Source organism: Candoia aspera, chromosome 17, assembly GCF_035149785.1.
Source record: "Candoia aspera isolate rCanAsp1 chromosome 17, rCanAsp1.hap2, whole genome shotgun sequence".
Classification (NCBI taxonomy): Eukaryota; Metazoa; Chordata; class Lepidosauria; order Squamata; family Boidae; genus Candoia; species Candoia aspera.
This window is the reverse complement of record NC_086169.1, coordinates 7914182-7938726: the sequence shown is the minus strand read 5'-3', so window position 1 is coordinate 7938726 and position 24545 is coordinate 7914182. Positions and strand designations below refer to the sequence as shown.

The window sequence follows — 24545 nt, the reverse complement described above, 5'->3', positions numbered from 1 at the left end:
ATGTATGTATGTATATGTGTGTGTGTGTGTGTGTGTGTGTGTGTGTACAATTTCTGTCACCGCCCACCTCTCCTGAAAAGGGGACTCTCGCAATTCTCCGGATCCTAGATGGGGCAAATGGACGCAACACATGCCATTTAAAGCCTGAGCGAATTTACTTTGTGAATGAAGCCCAGACTTTATCTGAGCTGCTTAAATCACGTTACGTGACACATCCCGCTCACGTGCAGAATGACGCTACCCACTCCCTTGGGTCCCGCCTCCTGCTGTGTGCAAGAATCCAAATTAAGGCAGCCTCAATCAATGTCTTTCCAACTTCTGCATTTATTTAATAAAACAGAGCTCCCAGGGTCGTTGGTTTCATTACTGACCTGCTCTTACTGGGTTTTTTTCCCTTTGATGTCCAAGCAGAATCTGCCTTCCTGAAAACTTAAGACTTATGATTCTTGTCTTGCATTGTGGATGACAGAGTAGTTCTTGGTCATCTTCTGTCTCCACAAGGCGTTGGACCAATTTTTCCACTTGGAAAAAAGAAGCTAAATGTGCAGGGAAGGACACAGGCGTGGTACTGACCAACATCAAAGGGACTTGGGAACTACAGCTGATCACAGCAGGGTGGCATGACTGCAAAAATGGCAAACGCAGTTGTAACCAGCATCAATGGAAAAATAATGTCCAAATCACAGAACAAAATTGTTCCACTTTGGTTGCACCGGTTTAAAATTCCACTTTGAATATCTTGTCCCATTCTGGATACATTGGATTTCAAGGACGGTTTGGACAAAGTGGGAGGAGGAGCTGAAAAGAGCAACGAGGAAGATTTGGGGACAGGAAATTAAACCCCATGGAGGAGGAGGAAGAACCTGTGCACATATAACTTTGAGAAGAGAAGGCGGGTGGGGGGTATGAACAGCCCTCTTTACATATGGGGGTGGGGGCAGAGCCATAAGCTATTCTCTGTTGCAGAATCCAAGATGCAGGACGAGGAATGCAAACAACAGGGTTGCAGAACCCTAGTGACCATTAGGAAAAACCTTACACTTCCAGCACTTCAGTAATGAAATCGCCCAGGGAAGTGGCGAATTCCCCTCGGCTGGAATGTTTGGGCCAAGGTAAAGCAGCCATCTTGGGAGGGCCTTAATCCAGACTGAACGCAGCTGTCTGAATGAGCCCTTCCGGTGTTACGATCTAAGGAGGTCGGTCTCGACCGGTTTCTCCCATGCCTGCTCCTTTAGGGTGGGCTGCAACCCAAGATTTTTGCCATGGGCCAATTTGACGTGGGGGTGGGGCGCCCCTCTTTTCCGTTCACCGACTCTGGCGGCCCTGACTTTGGCGGGAGGCGAGGGGTTGGCTCATCCACACTCCCATTTCCAAAACCCTTTTTAAAGTCTTCCTTAATGAGAAAAAAAACAATTACCCACATTTGTGCCAAAGTACTTACTTAATTGCCTTGGTCTGACTACTCCCAAGGCATGTCAAAGAGGGTTACATTAAAGCACATTAGAGGAGATATTAAAAATAAAAACTCATGTGGGTAAAATGGCAAAACCAAACGGCAACTAGCCCGTTCGTGGCTGCAACGTCGCATAAATATTTTAAGGTACTCAAAGAGCAGCAAAAAAGGGGTTTGGGCTAATTAAAAAATTGAGCAAAAATAAAATTAAAGTGGTGACGAAGTGGTGCCTGTGGAAGAGGGAAGAGCGGAGGTGTGACAGACAGACTGATTTGAGGGGGCTCCGTGAAGGCACTTGTCAAAACAACGGGGGGGGGGGGAGAGAAGTGGGAAGCGCGGCCCTGGGCTGGCCCATCCAAGCCGCCTTCAGTGCAAAATGGCTGCAGCGGCCTTGCCCCCCCCGGACTCTGGGTGTGCGTGTGTGTCTGTCGATGTCTGTGTAGAGACAGAGTCCTAAAAAAATGTGCAAAGGAACTACTGTCTCACGACAGTTCTGTGTGGACCCCCTGTAAAACGAGTGAGCGAAACAGCAACGCCACGCTCCTTGCTTTGAGTTGCTAGGAGTTGGGTGGCACAGGAATTCAAACAACAACAACAACAACAACAACAACAACGAAAGCAGCAGCAGCAGCACTGGAGAATCGGCAGCTCTCTCCTCACTTTCAAACACAGAGACTTCTTGTTCTCCGAACCCCGATGCCCCCCGTCCCCACCGCCTTCCCCCAGAGGGATGGTCCATTAGCCCTCTGAGTCTGAGGGCTGGAGGGGGAAGACGCCGGAAACTCCTCGGACATTTTGAAAATGCCACGGGTGTGTGTGTGCATGTGCGTGTGCGCTTTGTGTGTTGCTCTCTTGCAACGGTGCGGTTTCGGGTGAACGCAAGGCAACCCCATGCATGGAATATTTCCAGTGAGCGCCTGTCCGCCAGCGGCCCCCCTGCCCCCCCTGCCAACTCCCTCCCCAGCCTCGCCTTCCTGGTCCCCCCTCCTCTCCCCAAAACCAGGACAACCTAATTGCTGCTGCAGTTGCCATGGCAACAGGAGATTTGCCCCCCCCCAAAAGCCTCATCTTGCCATCAAGAGGAGGAAAGCCCAAAATTGTCTGTGGGGGAGGTGAGGCATTTTTATTTCTTCATGTGCTGCAAAGCTGGGGGGAGGGGGCCAAACTCTCAGCCCCCTCCCCTTAGTATTGGGGTTCCCATAAGATGACCCACGCAGTAGCACCCGCTGAAGGAAGAAAATATTATTTATATATGTGTTTTAAAAGCACTTCTACTCCATGGTGTTCCCAAAAGGCATAGCTGTTGTAGTGACCCCTGGATCGTTTCAGCTGCAGGCTGTTTTAAGGTGCACAAGGCATGCTTGTCCTTCCAGGCCAAAATAAATAAGCTTTAAATGGAAGACCACCAATCTCTGTGTTTTAAATCCAAAGCAGTGGGAAAAGGATTCTGGCAACAAAGTGGGGGCAGAGGGTGGAAGATGCGCTGCCAGCACAGCTGAGGACTGGAAAAACTGGATTTTTGGATTCACTTCTCTGCTGTGCAAAACATTCTGTACAGAAGGGCCTCAAAGTGGCCTCGCTCTCCGGAGTGATGTGCGGAAAAGACAAGCTGCAAGCAGCAAAACTGAATAAATCCTGGCAGGTGGCAGCCCCTAGCTGACCTTGGCTAATCTCAGAAACATTAAGCAGGCTTGAACCTGGTTAGCATTTGGATGGGAAACCACGAGGCATATCATTGCCAAGGTCACTGCAGGGAAAGGTAGTTTCAGGAGCTGAGCTTTACTTGAGAGGGTTTCTATCTTTGAGTTCGCAGCAAAGCCCCTAGCTGACCTGGGCTGATCTTGAAAAAGTGAGCTCGGGTGAACCTGTTCAGTACATGGATGGGGGACCACCAGGACATCCCACACTGTAACTTAGACCAGGAAGGCAATAGCTGAGCATTTTGGTATTGTTATCAAGAAAGCTACACGGTCATGCCCATGAAATCAGCAGGAATTGAACAGCCTTAGATTGATTATGTCAATCAGAACTGATTTCTGCCAACAGGGAGCCACTGCCCAGAAGACCCTGCCCTTTAGTCCAACAGCCCTGAAAAGTTGAACCACGCCTTGCAACTAGCAGCCGAGCTGGATGTACTCAAGACCAGCTAATTTCTGAATGGACTTTTGAACCTGCTCAGTTTATATTCGACAACAGTGCTGCTCTATTTCTTTGCAAGGATACACAGAACAGTAGACAAAAGTGGGCTTTACTTCCTCAAGACTTGTACCTTCTCTCTGGGGTGCAAATGAGGGGAAGCTCTTTGAAATGGAGAGATCTTGGTTGGGGTAAACAATATTAAGCAGAGAAAATTTCCCAGATTGCTTACATTTTCCATCACCGACCCATGTTTGCAAACTTCTTTATCTCTATATGTTTTCTGGAGATCCGTCCCATGTTCTATCAGAAGCTTTTTTAAAAATTCTCTTTTTAGAAGAGTTTTTCTACTTTAAGGTGGTTCCTGCGACGGTTTGCAAAATGTAGCCTGAACAGGTAAAAGTATTTTATTGGCTGAGTTCACATGCAGCACATTTAACCTAGTTATTGAAGTTATTCTGATACTATTTTGCACCATCAACTGACCAAATGGGCTGGATTTGCACACTGAGCTATGGCACACGCAGATGTGCACAAAAGCCAGGGTTACTGCTAATCACGCTTACTGGGGGTGAATGCACCTACAAGTTTGTATCGGGGATGTGCAAAGCGCACCGTTCTCAAGACAGAATACTCCAGGGCTCCCCGAATTGCTTCCTCTTCCAAAAACTACCTAATAGGGGTGTGCAAAGTGGTTTGAATTTGAGCCAGGCAACCAAGCCTGTGCTGAGTGTGAAAAGGGCTGCCGCTAGCTTGAAAGTACTTTGAGCTCCGAACAGTCAGTGCTGTCAACGACCCAGACTATACTCAAAATGCACACTTTGCACTTGAAAGCTGCGTGTACACTAATTTCAAAAGAGTTTGAAACAGTTTCTGCCGCCTCCTACCCTGACCATCCCCTGAACAGCGAAACCGGCACATTCCAGGGGAAAAACAGAGTGGGTGCCCATAGAAATCAAAATTATAAACAAATAAATAAAAGCAGAATCTCCACGTTTCATCCTTGGGAGTGTGCATTTGGAACACAAGTCTTGCCGAGTGCATTTTATCCAGGGCCCCTGGATGGTGAAGTCAGCCGGGAGAAGGAAGAATGTCGCTCAGCAGGAAATCACTAGAAGAAGGGCTGAGCCCCGACCCGCCCACAGGGCCCCGTTCTTGGGCTTGTTCCAACAGGAAGGGCTGGCAGCCAAAGCCGAGAACGGGCTCTTTCTGGCAAGTGAGGGGCCCCTGCTGTTCTCTGCCATTTGGAGCCTCAGTGTCCTGACAAGCAGCAACCACGCTGAGAGGAGGAATAAGTCTCTAGTGCTTTATTACTGCTACAGTAGACCAAAAATCCTACCAAACTGAAGAAGCGTGGGAAAACCCAGACAGACAAACCCCAAAAGTCAAGGCCGGTCTGTTCCGAGTCTCTCTGAATGGCTGCTCAACTCCTTGCTACTGCGCATGCGTTTTCCCCCCTGGATGGGGGCCCCCTCCTGCTCGCCATCAGTGCTCATGACACTCAGCCCCCCCAAATCTTTGCTTTTGGGCAGCTGAGACTAGGAGAGAGCTGCGCAGTGGGAAGGGGAAGGAGATGCGCTGTTGCCTTACTTGGAGCCTCACACATTTTCAGCAGAGGCGGAGTGCTGGGAGGGCAGAAAAGGCTGTGGGGTCTGAGTGTGATGTGATTCTCCCCAGAGCTTTTATGAAGACGAAAAAGCCGCTGCCAAGGTGGAATTCTGAAAGGGGGGGCTTCAGCTCGTTTCCCTGGGGGGGGGGGTTCTGCAGAGAAAAGTGCCCCCACAAGCTGCTTTTCTCCCCATTTGGGGCCCAGCGCTCTGGGCAGAGGGGCAGCTGGGAAAACCCAACAGGGACAGATGCAGGGACAGTTTCCCAACCAACCCCCCAATCTCCTCCCAAACCGCTCCCACCTTTTGAGCCCCAAAGCTACGGGCTTCGGGGGAGCCTGTGGGTTTTGCTGTTGTGACCTGAGCGGCTCAGGGGCCTGGAGATGCCAGATGAGTCTGGCACCTTTCTCGGGGGCTGGCATTCACAGAACCACCCGGCCCAGTTAGTAGCAACTCGGGGCTTGTTTGCGTTTGGGGTCAGTGCCTAGCCTAGCCCCTTTTCTCAGCTGATGATTTCCTGGGCTTTCCCACAAAAGCCGTGACGGCGATGCCTTCCTGCCGCCCTTCCTACGTCGTCCGCCGGACCCCTCTTGGCCCCCGGGGATGCTCCAGAGGGCTGCCGAGAGGGGAGTCCCGGCTCAGATGGGCTCCCAACATTTGCTGCATTGCGTTTCCTAACATGGCTTTCTGCCTCTGACGTGCTTCCCTTCCGAGATTTGGCTGCCAAGTGCCAAAGGGGAACATCTGGGCTTCTGATGCCTTCGGTCCTCCCCGCCTTGGGCAAGGCCTCCTTTCAGACCTTCCCGAGACCCCCTCCCTCCCTCCCTCCCTCTGCTCCCTGGCCCTCCTCTGGCCTGCTCACCTGAGTAATACTGTCCCGCATGGTGGGAGAACGGCCACGCCGCGTGGTGGTTGTGGCCATGGTGGTGGTGGTCTCCATGATGGTCGTGGACATGTCTGCCAGCAGGGTGGTGGCCGTGGTCTCAGTGGTCATGACGGACGGCACCTCGCCCACCAGCCGCAGGTTGCCCTCCACCTTCACGTTGGGGTCACTCTCGGCGGCCAAGGAGAGGACCTTGAGCCCGTTGTAGTACAGACCCGAGATCTGGCCCTGGAAAGGCCGGCCCTGGTCCCGGCCTCCGATCTTGATGGCGGCCTGGCTGTTAAAGATGGTCAGCTGGCGACCTGCCGGGGAAGGGCCCCAAAGAAGCAGAAAGAGAAGGGGGAAAGGTGAAAAGGGTGCTTGGCCTCCGGCTCCGGAAACAAGAGCTGTCAAGATGGGCCAGACGGGACTCCAGGTTAAGGTGGCCCCCAGCCTGTTTCCCATTGCCCTCCAGGCTTCCACGCGTCAACTCGACCTTCTGATCGTGCACCACACCTGGCACAGGGTTCTCCCTGACCTGTCCCGAGTCCATACGACACCCCGGACCCTAAGCTTACCACATGTGCTGGGCTCACGCGACACACCAAACTGCTGACCACCCCCAGCCAGGTTCCAACTAACTGGGCGTAGCACATTGTGCCAATGCAGTTAGCAGAACTTTCCCTGAGCCACTGATGGGGAGTGTGGGAATCCAGCCACCAACTCCACCTGCTCTTCCCCTTCTGCCCACTACCGCCACACTGGGTAGTACTCGCATCTCCGGGTTCCTCATTCATCTCCTGAATGGTCCTGCCTTCCCCATCCACTTCCTACTGACCCCTCCCTCCTCCCTCCCTTTCTGCAACCGTGTTCAAATGCTCAGCCTCTCTATTTCCCGATCCTTTCTTCCCTCCCTTCTTTCTCATCACCCACCCGGGAAGGAGATTCGAAGCTTCTCCCGTTCACTTTGCAGAGCCCTCCCTGGAATGCCCCTGGGCCCTCGACTCTTTCGCCCTCCCCAAACGCATCTCCCTTTCCCCTCGAGGCTCCATTCAGACAAAAAGGGAGCGAGAACAGCGCGGGGACCAGAGGAACAGAGCGGCGTTTTCCTAACTGGAGGTAAAGTCTGGAAAAAGCAGCTAAATCCAGGCTTAGGTCCAGCTCTAATTTGGCAGGGCCGTGACTGTCCCATACAACTGTGCCGTTCCCCTTCCAAGCTCCTTGACCGACTGCAAGCCCCTCCTGTCTTTCTGGCTGGGTTTGCACAACATGCACACTCGGTGAAAACTTAGCAAATGCATCTGCACATGGTGTTAAGCACACAATGTTAAGCTTGAGCTGGGTTAGTTTATGGTTCAAAGTATTGTGTGAATCCAGAAAATGGGTTCATTCAATCCCCTGGTGAACAGAATTGCGTGTAACTAGGTCAGTAAAAGACTGCCCAGCTTCATTCACAGAAGATGCTAAGCTTGGCTTTGTTCCTGTGCACAGCTTAGCATATTTGGATGATTGATCCATTAGATCTGTCTATGATCCCTTGAGCCCAGAAAATGGATTAACGTTCAGGATCAAAGTTCAGCATTATCCGCACAAGCAGACAAGACAAAGTGATGGGTAACCAGGTTAATCTTGGGCTAGCTACATGCTGAGGTGGGAGCTGCCCAGAAGGCCCACTCTGAAAAGTCAGGAGAATGGAAAGCAAGCTTTGCAAAAATCTTTCCTGTTCGTGTGGCCAGTAAGGTTTTGGGTCCTGCTGGGATCTTCCCCAACAGTTGTGGTGTGCTGTTATTTCCCAAGCATGCAAAAAGTTCAGCGGTCAGGTCCACAGTGGAAGGGGATGGGAAGGGGCCCCCCTCTTCCACCTGTCTGGTTCTCGTTTTATCTCCCCTGACCTCATCCTGTCAGGTGGGATGAACAGGCTGCAGGCAGGGGCCAAACTGAACAAGGCAAGGACAGGGATTAAAGAAAAGAGGGGACCAAGCCCAGCACTACATTGGAAAGGCAGATTGGCAGGCTCACACACGGTAACCACACTTCTTGGTTGCTAAACATCCATTTTCTGGGATTGTCCAATACACTGAAGCATCAACTCACTTAACAGGTTTGGGTTTGCCCCACCTGCTAAGCCACAAGACCAACATACCAGCCAAGGTTAAATCCAGCTAGGCTTAGCATGTCAAGTGAATGCCGGTGCTCTGCATGAATCATTCACTGGCCTATTAAATGTGTTTAATGCCACCAATGCCCTTCTAATCGGCCCCCAAAGTCGGGAGCAGCTGGATGTTTCGAGCTGGGGCAGGCTCCCACTTTGGCACATGACGGCAGTTTGGAAGAGAGCCCAGGTAGTGGCGAGGCAGGTGAGAAACCCTGAAGTGCCTCTGCTGGTAAACCAAATGTCTTTGGAGCCCATCTGTGGGGCCGGAAGGGATGAAGCGAATGGGGGAAGGCTGCAGCCAGCTCAGTTGGGGCCGGGAACAACGCCTGCAAAGCTTCAAGCTTCAGACTCCACCGTGGGGAAGGAGGACACCCCCTCGCTCGCTATTGGCTCCAACGAAACACGGTTTGGGCTTTGATGTGCATGTGCATGCACACACACAGATGGGGAGGGGGGATATTAATGGGATTGTGTTGCAAACTGAACGAGCATCTTCAGATGAAGAGAACTGCTTTCCTAACCAGCTATGGAGGAAATATATATACATGGATATATACTTCCAAATCCAGAATAAAACCCAGACTTTAAAATAACTGTTTTTTCCCCCATTACTCCTTGAGAAGTTTGCAAGCATATCTTTGCCACCCTCTTGAGTCTCTTTTTGGCTCCCTTTGGTTTAGAAAACAGGAATATTTTTTATTTTAAAGGCTGCTTGATCCAGGATAACAGATCAGGCCCAAAATAAATTACTTCCTTGCAAGGATCCATCTCATCAAGGATTTTCCGCCATCCCCATTTGATTTAGCTAATTAGTTTTGGCTCTTAATGGCCACTTTCCTCCAGATTTAATGTTGTTTTCTGCTTGTATGTTTACTTTGCCTCCCCCTCCAGGAGTCCTGTGTAGTTTTCCACATATATGCAGAGCTATGTATATGAACTGCTGGTCCCACGCGTATGCCGACAAACTTCACTGGGCACCAGACAGCTCAGAGACCAAGCTGGGATGCTACAACGAAATAAATGCATGTGAGTAATGCCAGAGTGCTATTTGGCTAAAATTTCACTGCTCGATTGCAAACAAAGTGTGTCTGTGTGTCTGTGTACAAGAGAGACAGAAAGAGAAAATAGCACCAAGGCCAAATCAAACATCTGTGCAAGCCAAGATGATTTAGCGATTCCTGTGAGTGATGATTCGGGAACAAAACTGGCTAAGTAGCTAATATAACCCTCCCATTACATGCTTGTGTAAACCTTCATTATTGCTCAAGCCTGCTGGCACCCCCAGACGTTCTTGCTGCAATGACAGCCCTGCAAGGTTGCACACGAGAACCCAAGGAAACACAGCCCAGACACCAAGGTGGTTCTCCTTCGGTGTGCAACGCAGAGGAAGGATGAACAACGTGCTTGCACAACGTGGTTAACCTCTTTCCCGAATTAACCTGTTTTCTGGGGCTGCAGTAGAAATTGACCAGATGGGCTGTTCTTTGCACCCCAACACTAAGTAAAAAAATAATCTAAGCTTAAAACTTACCAAACTTGAAATTCTGGGTAAACAGAACTAATGGGATTTTTTGCTAACCTGGCTCAGGATGTTGTGCCAACCTGTGTAAGGAGGCGAATAAAAGGCCTGGCTTTCCTTGATCAGGGTGGGGGGCTTTCAGCCTCTGGTAAGTCAGGGTGGATTGGCACCCTCATGATGCTAAGTGGGAAAAGAATGTGAGGGGCAGTCACAGACCACCCAAAAGTGACTACCACATCAATTTAGTTTCTGGACTTGCGTAACCATGTCAGATAATAAACTAATCTAAATAGGCTGGATTCAAACATCAGACACGTGCGCACACACACACACACACACACACACACACTGAGCTAAGCTTAGCAGGCTGTGCAAAGGCCACACCAGGTTTTCACTGGCCTGGTTAAGCGTCTTGTGTGAGCCAGTGGATGTGGGTCATGGGGAAGTTCTGCTTTGCTGGCAAAAGCGGCTTGAGAAACGGCTGTTGGCTGATCGGGGGCTGCAGCTCAAAGTAATTATGGGAATAAATATTAGTGCATGTTCAAATGGAGCTTTGGACCCCTCCCAAGCAGGGGACTTTCCTTTCTTAGTCTCAAAGAAGCTAATTTGGGCTGGGTTTTTTGCAGGACAAGTAAAAAAAACGACCAACCTGTTTTTGGCCAGAAATGCATTCATTCATTCATTCAATTCTTTCTTTCTTTCTTTTTCTTTCTTTCTTTTCTTTCTCTCTCTCTCTTCTCTTCTTTCCCCTTCCCTCCCTCCCTCCCTCCCTCCTTTTCCTTTCTTCAGTAGTGTGCCACCTGGAGCCTTCTGAGAAAAGGCAGGACATAAACACAGTAAAGAATACAACCCCCCCATCTACCTATATTAATGTTATGCAAAGTGCAGAGAAGGCTGAACCCATGACATTGAGGCCCAGAGGGAAGGAAAGACAGGTAGTCCTCGCTTAACAATCATTCATTCAGTGACTGAAGTTACAACGGTGCTGAATGAATGGTAGTTATGACCGTTCCTTGAAGTTACGGCTGTGGCAGCGCCCCTGCGGTCACGTGATCAAAATTTGGACGCTTGGCAGCCCACCCACCCACCCTTACGACCACAGGGACACTTTAGCTGCCACCACCTGCCTATCTCCCCCCCATCGCTGCCTCTTGGCCCCTGCACTCTGCAGCCCCTGCCACCCCAGCTGACCTTCACCATCTTGCTCCTGCTGCTGACCCGCCATGCCCGCCCCGGCCCTTCGCGAGGCAGCTGCTGGCCACATGAGGCTTTCTTACCCAGGTTCTGCATGGCAATTTCCCTGCAAGACCTGGGGAATGGCCTGGCATGGCCAGCAGCTGCCTTGTGAAGGGAGGAGCAAGGAGACAGCAGAGGTTGGCTGGGCCTCAGAGTACAGGGCGGCTGGGGCTGGGCTGGGCGGCTTCGGGGGTGGCTGCAGCTTTGTGCTGCGCTGCAGCTCACGGGCTTCTTGCAGCCCCAGAGTTGCAGCGTGCCAAGAATCCCCTGAGCCACAGGGTTCTGGGGCTGCCTGCCGCCCCGCACGGCAGGGTGCAGGGTGGGCAAAAGGGCAGAGATGGGGGGAGATAGGCGGGTGAGTGGAGGGGAGGCAGCCCTTACCTCGGAAGAACCGAGGCTTGGGGCAGGAGGGACCAAGCCCAGAATGGCTTGGATCAGGGCGGGTCCTTGGCTAACGACTGGTGGGATTTTGTTAATGACGGCAACTGGGAGTGCCCTCACTAAGCGATGCGGCCACATGACATTGTGCTTTACAACTGCATCGCTTAGCAATGGAAATTCCGGTCCCAAGTACTGTCATAACTCAAGGACTACCTGTAGATCTAAAACTAACTTATACCAACACTATACACAAGCTCTCCGTAACTTTTTAACTTTTTCTCACCACATCCATAAGCTGCTTCGTACACTGCCTTTTCTTCTCTAAGCTTCCTCCTCCCTCCCTTCCAGCCCCGCTCCGGCCCCACCCGGCCGCAATGCCTGTGCGCCCCTTCCTCTCCCCCCACGCCGTCTTCCCCCCCACGGCTCTTCCGCAGTCCGCTTCTCATTCATCCTCGCTCGAAGACTGGACCGCCTCAAGGCACTCCGTCCGTCCCTCTGCCGGCTCCGCTGTTCAAGCCACGCTCTTTCAGCCGAGATTCGCTCTCGACCCCGTCGCTTCTCATTCTGCTGCGCACACTTCTTAAGGGCCCCATTTTCCCTGCATGCGACTTCCTCGTTTCCCTGACATGCTTAACTCTGCCTTCCGTGGCAGCACCCACTTACACTCAGCCACTTTCGCTTCTTTTGAGAAGCATCCATTCCTCACCACTGCCCGCAAACTACCCGCTATATTCCTGCTAGTCTTAGCATGTCTTAGAAATTCTACTGCCATTTCCCCATTAAAAAACCCAGTTTGCTTAGCATGTTCTAGTACAGTACACAGACTCATCTACTTGCTCTAGGGTTTTTTTGCCATTTATGAAGAACTTGCAATTTCCACTTTCCCTGTAAAACTTCCCTGTAATACGTTAATTTTCAGATCCGCACTCCTCGTTGCATCGTTCAATCTATCAAACTTTCCGTGAAAATCATCTGGATTCTCATCTAACAGTGTGGCAAGGTTTGTGTACAGAAGTGCACATATATGTGCATCTACAACCAACACACCCTTGACATCACAAAAAGCATTTCTTATACATTTATCCATAAAGACATTAACTAACCACAGGGATATCACACATCCTTGTCTTCCTAGTTCGATGTTGAACCATTTGCTAAGCAGCCTGTTATACTCACTCGTGCTTTATTCCCATCATATCCCACTCTTAGCATGCTCAGCAACTAACCTGCAACTCTATTTTCTTGTTGAACGTCCCATAATTCAACCCTGACACTTGATCATATAGTTTTTCTAAACCAGCCAATGGACAATAAACTTTCTCCCATTCACACACGTCTCAGTGACTTGAAGAAACCCTGATCTTACACCTCCTGCCAGGCATAAAGCCATGCTGCAGTCCCCAAATTTTACTCATTCTCCTATAAGGTATCACTTCACAAACCCTGTAGCTTTGGCAATTAATTCTTGCTACCTTCCCTTTGCCCAGAGGAACAGCCTTTTTCCAGTCTTCAAACACAGATGCAGCCTTCACACACATTGCTTTGCACGACCACTGCATAAGCAAACTCAAATCTATATTTTAACACTTCTCCTGCAACACCATTGATGCCTGCAGCCTTTTAATATTCTTGCAGCATTTACGACTTCCTTTCCATCCATTTTCTCACAGACACTAATGTTGACAGCATTTGTTTCTATTCCACTCTTCGACATATCCGATCAATTAGGAAGCGGTCTTGTCCTGGTGGCCTGGGACTCAGAGAAAATCAGAAACTGGGCTTCCTGGTTCTCTTTGTCCAGGCGCTGCAGGATGAAAAGGGAAACTTGAACAGGAGGCACCTCTTCGCCTGCTCCCAACCAGAAGTTGGGGAAGAAACTCCAGGAACTCTTGAAGCAACTCACGTGTGTTACTGGCATGATCTGACCATAGGTTCGCTCGGTGTATTTAACAGCCTATTTCCTACACTGAATCATAGACAATCCTGGGTTTGCATATGCTGAACCAGGAAAAAAACCTGGCTGAAACTAAGTAGCTTTGGTTGGCTGTGCAAATGCAGCTTTCAGAACTTGAACTTGACCTGGCTGGTTGTGTGAATATGTCTTTGCGGGATCAGATGATGGGGTGGAGTAAAACTTTCTTGGCCGGAAGGCCTCCACCAGCATCACTACTGCCAGAAAGACAACGGCTGTGTTTTCGGGGAGCCCAAAACAGAGTTGGCTAGTTAATGGCTTAGTGGGTTCTTGTCCCTGCCATGGATAGCATTAGTTTCAGGCTTCAGTGACTGAGTGCACACAACGCATCAAACCTGGGTTAACAAAATGCAGCCACCTTGTTCATGGAACAAGTTAATTCCAACATTGGGCTGGGCTAAAAAGCCTCGGTGCTGAGGGGCAGCATCTTCAGGAGACCCCACTGCTAAGTCCCCCACGCTTTGCTGCTCCTCTTCTGGCTCATGTTAGGGAGACAATGTCTATGAACTGGGGGGGGGTCCCCAGTACAGCCTACAGCCCTTGGCTTTCTCTGTGGTCTCTCATCCTAATCCAGCCCAACCTCATTAGCCTTTTGAGAGAGGGCCAGTGTGGGGTAATGGTGAAAGACATGGACTGGAAATGGGGAGACCCAGGTTCAAATCCTCCCTCAGGCACAGAAGCTCCCTGGGTGACTTTGGGCCCATTCAGCCTACTTCACAGGACTGTTGTCAAAACAGGTCTTGTTCTGTGCTTAGAATGAGCACGTGCCCAATTTAATACCAATGTGAAATACTACAGCCTGACGCCTAGCTGAGCTCTTAGAGGAAAGGGGAATACAATTAAAATAGCAAAGAAATAAAATGCCTCCTTGGGGTTAAGTTTGACTCAAACCTTGGCCAAGGGCTGGGGTTGTTTGAGCAACAAAAGAGACAGTTTGCGCTTGGCTTGTCCTGGGATGTTTAGCTTCCCAGATTAGCCTCCGGCATAGAGATTTCTTAGGGTCCCCTAGGTTGGGCCCAACGACTTTGCCTTTTCAAGACCTCAACCTACCACCTCTCTGCGATTAAGGAAGAAAAAGCCTCCTTTGCGGTGGGCCTGACTTTCTGGGATCTCGGAGAGAGTGGCTTGCTGCATCTTCATCTTCCCAGGCCAGTCTAGACCTTCCTGGTGGTCTCCCATCAAAGGGTGAGACAGCTTAGCTTTATGAAATCGGCCAAGGTTGGTTAGGTGGCCCCATTAGGTGGCCATCTTATTGAAACTTCTTTCAATGCCTCTTAGAGGGGGGGTGTGTGTGTTCATGGTGCCTTCATGTCAGTCCTGACTCTGGTGACTGCATGAACCCTGCAGTTTTCTTGGCATCAGTTCTGGAAGTGGTTTTCCCTGGCCTCCTCCTTCCTGGGGCTGAGAGAGGGGGACTGGCCCAAACCCACCCAGCTGGCTTCATGCCCAAGGCAAGATTAGAACTCAAGTCTCCCAGTTTCCAATCCAGCACCTTTAATTTATGCTGGTCTTTGACTGTGATAAAGATTTGATTTGATTTGAGCACCTGTTAATCATTACACCAAGCTGTAGTAAAGTTCTCATAACCTAAAGACAGATTCCTCAAATTTTAAATCTCAGCTGTTCTATTCCATGTAGTCCAGCTGTGGGTCTTTATGCCTTTTCTTTCTTTTGACTAGGAAAAATCTCAGGCACGCACTGCTCTTTCTTGGAGGGGCAGGGAAGAGAGAAGGTCTGGTCATAAATTCTTCATCTTTCCTAGCGGGCAAATGTTACGAGGCCTTGAAGGACTGAAAATGTCTAGGGTAGTCCATGGGGCTAGAAGGGATCGTTTAGTTTGAAAAGGCGCAGCTTCTGAATCCAGACTAAATAAATCTGAGCTCAGGATGTATGTTCAACTGTCATTTTGCAACGATTACAGGGTGGAGAAATTTGTTAGCCCTTTGCTAGTCCGCCCTCAAGCAAGCATTTACTCCTAGCCAGGTATATGTGGTACCAAGCCATGAGGAACGTTGGTTTGGGTTCAGCATGCCGTGCTTTTGAACTCAGGAATCTGTGTGATGTGTGAAGCCAGGCAACTGTGGTTTAGTCAATTAAACACAATGTGGAAATCCAGCCCATGACTCCTCCATCTTGCCTTCCTGAGTCCAACTGTCCCAACTGTCTGGGGATTATGGGATTTGGAAACCAACCCATCCGTGGGGCCTCTAGACAGCTTCCCAAGTCAAGCAGCTGAATCCCCCCAACGCTGAGCACCGACTCCACAAAGGCTACTGGGGGGAAAGCCTTGTCCTGCCCTCCCCAGCAGGACAGGACTTCGTTGCCCTTTGCATGTCGGGATTGAGGAATGCGAGAATCTTTCTGCGAAGTTTTTTCTTCCGGAGAGGAAGGAGGCAGCCCTAGCAGCAGCATCAAAACACTTCTGATGACATTCTCTGCCCAGGGTGAGCAGGCGAGGGGAGAGATGGCATCAAATGTTTGGAGGCTGTTTGCAGAAACAAACGGGAAATCTGTGTCTGACAATAGGCAGAAACTTTGTCCTCCCGTTTGCAAATTCTCCAAAACTTTGGCACTTGCTGCCCAAGCCACCCTGCCAATCGGGGATAGTATGCAGTCCCGAGCCATTTTTCCTGTCCTGGAATTTTTTTCTGTAATTGATAGTGTGATTTCTCACAAGTTTGAGCTGGGAAACTTTAAAAATGGACAGAAAACCTCAAAGGTAGACCTAACTCCAGTAAAACATACCCCTCCAAAACCAGAGGGAAAATCTCTCCCCAAGACTGTGCAGGAACAGGAACACAATGGCCATTTTTTGAAAGTAAACATTTCCCCCCATTTTTGGGGTGTGGGTACAGTTACGGGTGGGAGCGTGAGGCCTTGGGAAGGAAAATCTTTTCCCGTCCTACACTTACAACCTCCCTGGAACTGTGAAAAATGATGTGAAATCACACAGCCAAAATTAGCTCAATTTTCGCAGGGAGAGGTGTTTGAAGATGGCCGTGGAAATGGTTTGTGAAAAGGACAGACCAAAATGTGTGCCTTCGCCTTGCTGGGGCACCACTGTGAGCCTCTGCACCCCAAAAACGTTGGCCCATCCTGCATACACGGCCCCTTGTGATGGAAAGAAAAAGAGTGCATGGAAGAAAGTGCTGTTTTAATAACAATAAAGTGTTACTCACATACATTTATCCACCGTCTTGCAGCAGTTCCCTTAATTCTCCACATTTCTTCCCCACCTTTATAACCCCCCTTTTCACATCCATCTGAATTTCTGCTGCTTTTTCTTCCTTTTTTCTTCTCATTTTTTTTGTTACTCATATGCTTTAGAACTCCCTTTAATTATATTTTTGTTGGTTTGTTTTTGTTTTGTAATTACAGCCTGTTTAAACCATCAAGGCATAGACATTAAAAATATACATTTAAAAGGTCTTTTTCTCCCACCTCCCCCTTTAGAAAAGCAAGGTCACCTATGGATGATTATTAAGCCATTTGGAATTTAGCGGTTAAAAAAACTGTTTAGTACTTTGATTTGAGTTAAAAGCATGTTAAAGTGTGATTAGCTGGTTAAGTTATAATTTAGAAATGATCTTTCTGTTCTTTGGGCTTTTTTTTTCTTTTTTTGCTCATTCCTTCCCCGCTGAGTTTAAAGTGTTAAAGGTGCAGCCCTCGGCCCGAATTGGGTCAGATGCATCATTCAGGAAGTTTAATAAACAGGGAGGTTTATTGAACCTCAAAGCTGGTGAGAAGAGGCAAAGATGAAGACTGTGAGTGTTGCCCTAATTCGGGAAGCAGACAAGTATGTTGACCCCTCAGTGGGGAAAGTTCAGGGATCACCTCTAGGTTGGACACCTGCTTCATCCCACTCCTTCTTGACCTGCTTACGAGTCCCTGCATGTCTTTCTCATCTGTCTTGCTACGGTCTAAATCTGTGGCCGCCACTCTGTGCCACCAGAAGTCTTGGGGACTGGCCAGGTGGTTGATGCTGGAGGAAAGGCAGTCCTTCAGGGGACGACCTCTCGCTGCAGATAGCCGAAGTCACAAGAGGGGAAAAGAGTCCATCAAGGTTAAAAGCAACGAAGCTTGTGATGTCAGGAAGCATGAGAGAGACAGACACGGGAAGAGGCAGCATCTTTGGGCCTCATGGAACCTTCAGAGCAAGGACTGCCAGCAGAGTCCCCTGTCCTGGCTCAGGGCTGCAACTTTACTGAGGAGACTTTACTTCCAAAGAAAGGGGAAGTTTAATCCAGAGCTGGGCCCCCCATCTGAGTGCAGAATGCCCCGGATTCCTCCCAACTCAGCTGCCCTCCAGAAGTGTGAATTTCAATTCCCAGAAGCCCCCTGCTGGCGTGGCCACTGGAGAGAATTCTGGGAAATGAAGTCCGCATTCTCCAGAAGAGCTTCCAAGCTGGAAAAGGGCACTCTAAGCCACAGCAAATACTAGCAAAGGACTCTCGGGCGGCTCCTCTCGGCCTTCTGATCCAAAACGGCTGACCCTTGCGACTCGCCATCAGACCTGCTTCGTTCTGGGGGGGCGGGTTTGCAGGAGAGGCTTTGTGGCCAAGGCCCTCAGGGTAAAGCGCCCTTTCCAAAAATCGGCCCAGGCCCCTAAGCTGTTGCTCCTCTCCCCCCACCCCTCGGTGTTCCACTGACTTGTTCGCCCGCGCCCAGGGGTCTTCTCTCGTCCTTGCACTCTGCTGGGGGAGGTGGCAAGAGGTGCCGGCACCCAAAGTCTGCCCCCTGCCCGGCAGATCCCACCCTGCAGGGGGATGTGGGTGTGCCAGCCCCATTTCCGGAGGCGACCGAGCCAATCCTGGCCCCTCAGCCAAGCCGGCCTGGGCACCTCCGAGGATCCCCAACTTCGCCTCTGCTCACCAGCCTGAGCCGCCTCCCACAAGCCGGGAAAGAGGGCGGGAGGGAGGGAGACGCAAGGGGGAGAGGGCTGCACCGTTAACCCCCTTGTTTACTTGTTTGTGAGTTAACCGGAATTAATTGTCGTTAATTACCTTTGTCGAGTAGCCATTCATCTACTACTCGACCGAGCCGATACGGTATTCTTTGTCTAGCAATCGCCAGCCGTTCATTATCAGTGTTCCCTTCAAAAAGTTTAGAGAGAGATTTGTAGATGGTTAAGAGAAAAAGAACGACACCAAAAAAAGTAAAAGAAATAAAAATAAAAATCGAGGAGAGAGAGAGAGAGAGAGAGAGAGAAAGAGACATATACGCCATCTGGAAGGTCAAAGGTCAGAGGTTAGCAATTTTAGAGAGGTCAGACTACACTCCAAATAGCAGTTTAAGCGCTGGATCAAAATTAGCGGTTAGGTTTCCATTAATTCTGTTTTTTGGGGGGGGGAGGAAGGGCAGTCAGTCTGGGATTTGTTTGTGGGATTTAGCTGTTTTAGCCACAACGGATAAAGCACTAGTTACACGGTTTAGTTTAAGTGTTACAACGGGGAAGTGGAAGTTAGAAAGCTTTATGTGGCGCTGGGGAAAGGAACAAATTCTCCCCAGTGCCTTTTTTTTTTTTTTTTTAAGCAAAAAATTAAATTCACTTTATTAGCAGACTTTAGTTCTACGTCACAAAATGGTGGAAAAAGCAACGTTGCACTGTCCAACTCTCTTCCAAAAGTTTCCTTTCCAAAACTTTTTTTTAATTCTCCTTTCGGTTTAATTTAATTCCCACGTCCCGGCTTGTTCCCTGCCCGACTCCACCAGAAACCGACCCCCCTCCATTCTGCCACCCACAGCGAGAGGCCCACAGGTTTGTCCCGCGTTTGCATCTGAAGACGGGCAAAGGAATCGAGCCGCCTGGCCGTAAAAACAACAGGGGGTTGAAACGTGGGGGCAGGCCAGGCGTCTTGGGAAGGAGGCAGTGGATGCCAAGCAGAGCCAAATTCAGTCCCACGATACCCTTCAGGCGATCACACAAAGGTTGGCCTTCAAAGGTGGGACACCCCAATTTTCCCCACACTGTCACGTTTTAAAAGAGGGTTAGAATCACACACCGTGGACCATCCTTTCCCACATCCACGATCTCGCAGAGCTGCCCACGCTAGTCCGAGATCGTAATGCTTGGAATTGAGGGTTCTCAGCTCAGACCGAAACCACCCAGTCTTTCTCCCCAGCTTTGGGAGACCTTGTTCCCAGTTTCTGTCCTCTGCTCAGCCCTATAATTCAAAGGCTGAGTTGGTCGAGATGGGAAGTACAGTCCCTTCCAAAGGGTTTTCGGAAGGAGCGCCACCCTGTACATTGCCTGCTCGGGACGCAAGGTGTCCCTGCTCCATTTCACTCTGATCCTCTCCCCCAAATTTAAGCCAGCCACACCTGCTTACCTGTTGTGCGTTCCCAAAGGAGAAAATAAGGCTGGGAACACAGAGAAGAAGTAGAAGATCGGAGCAGGTATGCACAGCGGCCTTCCAAAGTTTTTCCACGCGGGCCTTGGGATGCCATGCTGCAGAGTTCCACCTCCTTGCTAATGCCTTTGGCTCTGCTGCCCCTCTGGGCCCCATCTTCCCCCAGGCCTGGTCTAGCTGCTCCCCCTTTCACCGTCCGCCTGGTCAGAGACGGAGACGGGGTCAGCAGCACCACCGTGAGAGCGGCCGAAACACGGCAGAGGGTTTTCGCCGGACGCAAGGCGGGTGCCCAGCAAGGCTGACTCTTGACCCCAGAACTGCTCTAAAGGAAGCCGCGAGGGGAGGAGGAGCTTCCCCAGTGGAGACGTGGCGAGGAGACGAGGGCCGAAGAAGCCTCTTCTCGGAAGCCCGTCCTAGACGACACACCTTTGGCACTCCTGGACGTGGTCTGATCTGTGAATCCTCAAGCGCCAAGAAGAACGAGGGGAGGGCAACTGCTGGTTCTCAGCTGAGCGAAAGGGCAGTTCTGAGAATAAGACCAAGGAATCTCCACGTTTCCCCGGCTCTCTCTTTTGGAGACGGAGCGAGGTAAGGGCATCCTAAGTTAGTGCCACCAAGGAAGCCATTTCTGAAAGCAGCAGCCTTAAATGCCGCTCTTGGGTTTGGCCACGACCATGCTCCTCAAGAGCAGAAGGCCTCCCAGCAGCGTGACGGGCGGGTGGATGGAGAAGCTGGCAGGAATCTCCTAGCAGGCAAAAGACCAGTTGGAAGTAGCTCTATGGCCTCCATGTTCCAGCCTTTGGGGAATTCGGGAATTCCAGCCTTGACGTTCCCCAAAACACGTGTAGATCTTCTGTTAAGACTGGACATAGAAACGCCTCCTGGAAGTCTTGGAAAGTTGTGTGTACTGTAGTAACTAAGCTGGGAAACTAGAGACATAAGCAGAGTCCGTCTGTCCTTCCTTCCTTCCTTCCTTCCTTCCTTCCTTCCTTCCTTCCTTCCTTCCTTCCTTCCTTCCTTCCCATCCATCCATCCATCCATCCATCCATCCATCCATCCATCCATATATATTGTGGAAAACCTACCAGTCTCCAGCAATCATAGAATGCATCAGGGATGAGACTGTCTCCCTTTTTAAGCCTAGCACCATCCTAACTGGCAGGTGCAGGAAGGAAGACAGGCTCTGCCGGACGGGTAACTAAGTAGCCACACACTCTGGTGGCCAAAACTGCAGGATCTGGGCAACCCAGCTGAGGCCGCAGCTGGGAGTGTGTTTGGGAAGCAGACGGTCTTGCGACCAAGCATTCTGGCATGAGCCTTCTCTGCGGGTGAGGATATCTCCTGCTCTTGCCCAGGAGGTTCGGGGTGGCAAATGGAACAATTGCAGCTTGTAGGTGGAGCTTATTTGCTCCCAAGGTGAACTCACTCTGACCTCTGCTAGACATAACGATGGACCCAAAAGGCACAGAGAGGGAGTCGAACTCAGGCAGCCTTTTGGTCAAGCCCCCAAATGGAATGAAGCAGGTGATCCTAGAATCACCGAGTTAGAAGGCCCCTCAGAGGCCATCTAGTCCAACCCCTACTCAGTGGAAGATCCAATAGAGCAGGAGTTCTTAGCCTGGAGATTTCCACGAACTGGGATGGGAAAAAGTTATAACTTTGTTTCCATTATGCTATGTTACGCATTTAAACAAATCTTTTGAGAAGGGGTCTGTAGCACTGACCAAATTCTCAGAAGGGTCCATGGCACAATAAGGTTAAGAACCCCTGTACGAGAGCATCACTGGCAGAGCCAGTCCCATTTGTAGACCTCCAGCAAAGAAGAGCTCATCACGTCATGTGGCAGCCTGTTCCACTGGCTAGCACCTCTCACAGTCAGGACGTTCCTCCTGAGGTCTAGCCAGGGTGTCTTTCCTTGTAGGTTTAACCCGATTCTTGCCCTGCCTTCAAGGCCTGTGCTTTAAAAATGACAGAGGCTTCGTTTGCACAACACACTTAGCCAGGACACACAATCATCTTGGTTCGTTATAACCATGGTTTGGTGTGTGGTCCAAACTCGGTCCACTTAGGTCTTTTAAGGTTCAGCATATAGTATGAACCCAGGAAATATTTTCATTCACTCACTGGGGAAGCAGGTTGTGTGAACGCAGCCCTGTCATTGCCAAGCACTGATCTGGCAGGGGCTGTCAGCAATGTGGCACATTCATCATGAAATGGGGGGGGGGGAGTCTTGTGTTTGAGTCCAGTCATGCAGTGGACCCACCTCTCAGCCTAGTTTAACAAAACACAATCACATCCACAGAACGGGCTATACAATGCTCAAAGATATTGTATGAAGCTCAACTAATACCACATACGAAGGCAACAGTTTGGTTCCTGTAACGTGACGAAACCCAAGCTACCCACCTGTGTTAGCCTATGTTGTGTGAACCCAGCCCCCCCCCTGGAAAGTGGAAAGGAGGACTGCTGGGTGCGGGGGTGGGGGGAGAGTTACAAATTGCTTTCCCAAAGCTCAAAGCATGAACCTGTTTCCTCTCAAACGGTTGGGAGGAGTAAATCAAAGCAAGATGATCAATTCCAATTTACCATCTGGTGGGGGAGGGGAGACCCCTCTTTTGCTCCCTCTCCTTGCACTGCACTGCACTGCACCTGTGGAATTCCTTCCTGGCACAAGTCACATCTCTAAAGCTCAGCCTGTTTGGGGAAACGTAGGAGGGTTTGTTTGTTTTTTTGGTAACAAATGCCATTTACTGCATGCAGTCTGGTTGTTCCCCTTTTCCAGTGATGATTGTTCATTCCAATTTCTCAAGATGGAGAATTTATCAGCTGCCAAGACAGGGTAGATGAATGAACAGAGACTCCTACCTGGGGGCGGGGGGGGGGGGGAGTGGGGCGAGGGGTGCTCCCCTTTCCACCCGTCTTTCCTTCTCATTCCATGGCACAATTCAGTCCCCTAATTAGAGAGAAGTCGGGGACTTTTCATGCTCTCATTAGCTTCTGTATTAACTAGGCGATTAAAATCTTTTAATTAAAAATACGCCATCCTCAGAAAGTGACCGGAGTCTGTAATTAGGATCCGTCTCTACACTCAATTTCACAGCTTGAGTCTTATCTGCCGGGACTCAGAGGCGCCTTCTCTTGGCATTCCCCGCCCTCAGATCTAGGAACAGCAGCCCCACAAAAGAAGCTGAACAAATAAACAAAAGACTACATTTCTCCCCCCCTGCGCAAGACCCCCAGAGCAACCATAAATGCTCCTGTGGGTGAGCATCAGCAGTTCTTTCCAGGCAAGGTGGGCTGTTAATCAACTCACTGGTTTAGTCAAGAGCAACCAGGGATGTTTTGAGGATCTGAACTTGGATACTCAGAGGATCGCACGGGCAGCAGGCTAGGTGGCGTGGGTCCAGGCCGTGTTTAACTGCCGGTGGGTTTGCAGCCCGATGGCCTCAGAAATTGGCACCTGTAGCCCACTTTAGCCGATTGCAAAAAACTATGGAGGGAGGGGAGTGTTGTTGACATCTTGGATGGGAGACCACTAGGAAAACCCTGGGCTCAAGGCTAGAGGGGGAAACGAAAAAAAGAAGACAGCCACAAATATACTCAGGAAGACATCAAGAGCTGAGCTCATCTGGAAGGAGATTTGCCTGTGTCCAGCAAGGGAGTTCTCTCACCTTCTCCTGCAATTAAAGGAAAGTGTTCTGAGCTGACAGTGGCAAGCTTCGTCCACCAAAACTATGTAAGTTATGGGGAGTGAGCGTTTCTCATAGGTGACAGAAATGCACTCTGCATATGCTCAAGAGGCTCCTCTCCCAGAATTCTGCTAGGCTACCCTTTAACCTACCTTTTACCCTTCAAGGCTCTTCCAATCTTCCATGGTTGTGCACCAACAAGGTGGGGGATTGAAAGAACTGTCAGGCCTGCTTGGCTGATGGAGTGGCTGCATTCACACAACCTGCATAACCAGCTGATCAAAAATCTCCTTGATACACTTGCTGGATGCACAAAATGTGGCACGCTTCAAACCCAGGTTATGAATGTGTGCTCCCACATATTGCGGTTTATGCAACGAAACGTAGGAATGCAAACAGAAGGGAGCCTCTCCCTAGATCTGTAAATTGACCGTAATAAAGATCTGATTGGTACCTCTGTAAAAAAAAAACACCAGGTTGGGCCACCTCTTGCTCTGGGAGCAGGGAGGGGGCCTGTATTGTGGGATTTGTAAATCAGTGGAATTTGGACAGGGGGCCTATTAGCTTTCATTTGAAGAGAGTCTCCAAGCCCCACCAGCCAGCAATTGGAGACCAGCCATATTTATTTAAATTGGTTAATTAGCCAATCAATCATTGAAGGGCACAGCAGTTAATCAACTGAGTGTCTCAGGACCCTCCCTCTCTGTTGCTGGCACTGCCAACCAAGGGCAATGGAGGAGGGTCAATTTCTTTCATGAGAGGGAGGGAGGGAGGGAGGGAGTGAGGAGAGGTAGAAAGAGAAAGGAGGGAGGGAGGGAGAGAAAGAGAAAGGAGGGATAGGGAAAGACGACAGTGAAGAGAAGGGTGAAAAAATATCACACAAGGATTCCAGGCAGGGAGGGGGGAGTCTTCCCTCTTGCAAGGAATTTTGTTCTCCCTAATAAATGCGAAGAGTGTGCAGATGGGGCAGCCCCCTTCCCCACACATATAAGCTAATTTCATACCACCTGCTTAATGTGGTCTGCTGAATTTTCAGTGTTTTGTACAACATGCCAAACTCAGTTCAAACGACCCTCTTCTGGGTTGGCAGAACTTAACTTAGGCAGGTGGACCCATCAAATGAGTGAAGCCTACACAGTGCACTGAGCTGCCCCTCGAAACAGCAGCCCACACTGAGGCTCACAG

The 24545-nt window shown here is 50.1% G+C and overlaps 1 protein-coding gene across 11 annotated transcripts in view; it reads right to left on the bottom strand.

Annotated features, from left to right (window-relative positions):
• Positions 1-24545, bottom strand: part of NRXN2 (neurexin 2) — a 326517-nt gene that overhangs the window by 17990 nt on the left and 283982 nt on the right. For 8 of the 11 annotated variants that reach the window (XM_063316920.1, XM_063316922.1, XM_063316923.1 and 5 more), the window contains 2 exons: positions 18325-18414; positions 6059-6381 (listed from right to left, as the gene is read on the bottom strand). In XM_063316920.1, coding sequence (XP_063172990.1) covers positions 6059-6381; positions 18325-18414 — 413 coding nt within the window. The remainder of the gene's footprint in view (positions 1-6058; positions 6382-18324; positions 18415-24545) is intronic. The other 3 variants (XM_063316927.1, XM_063316928.1, XM_063316931.1) reach the window with 1 other exon arrangement.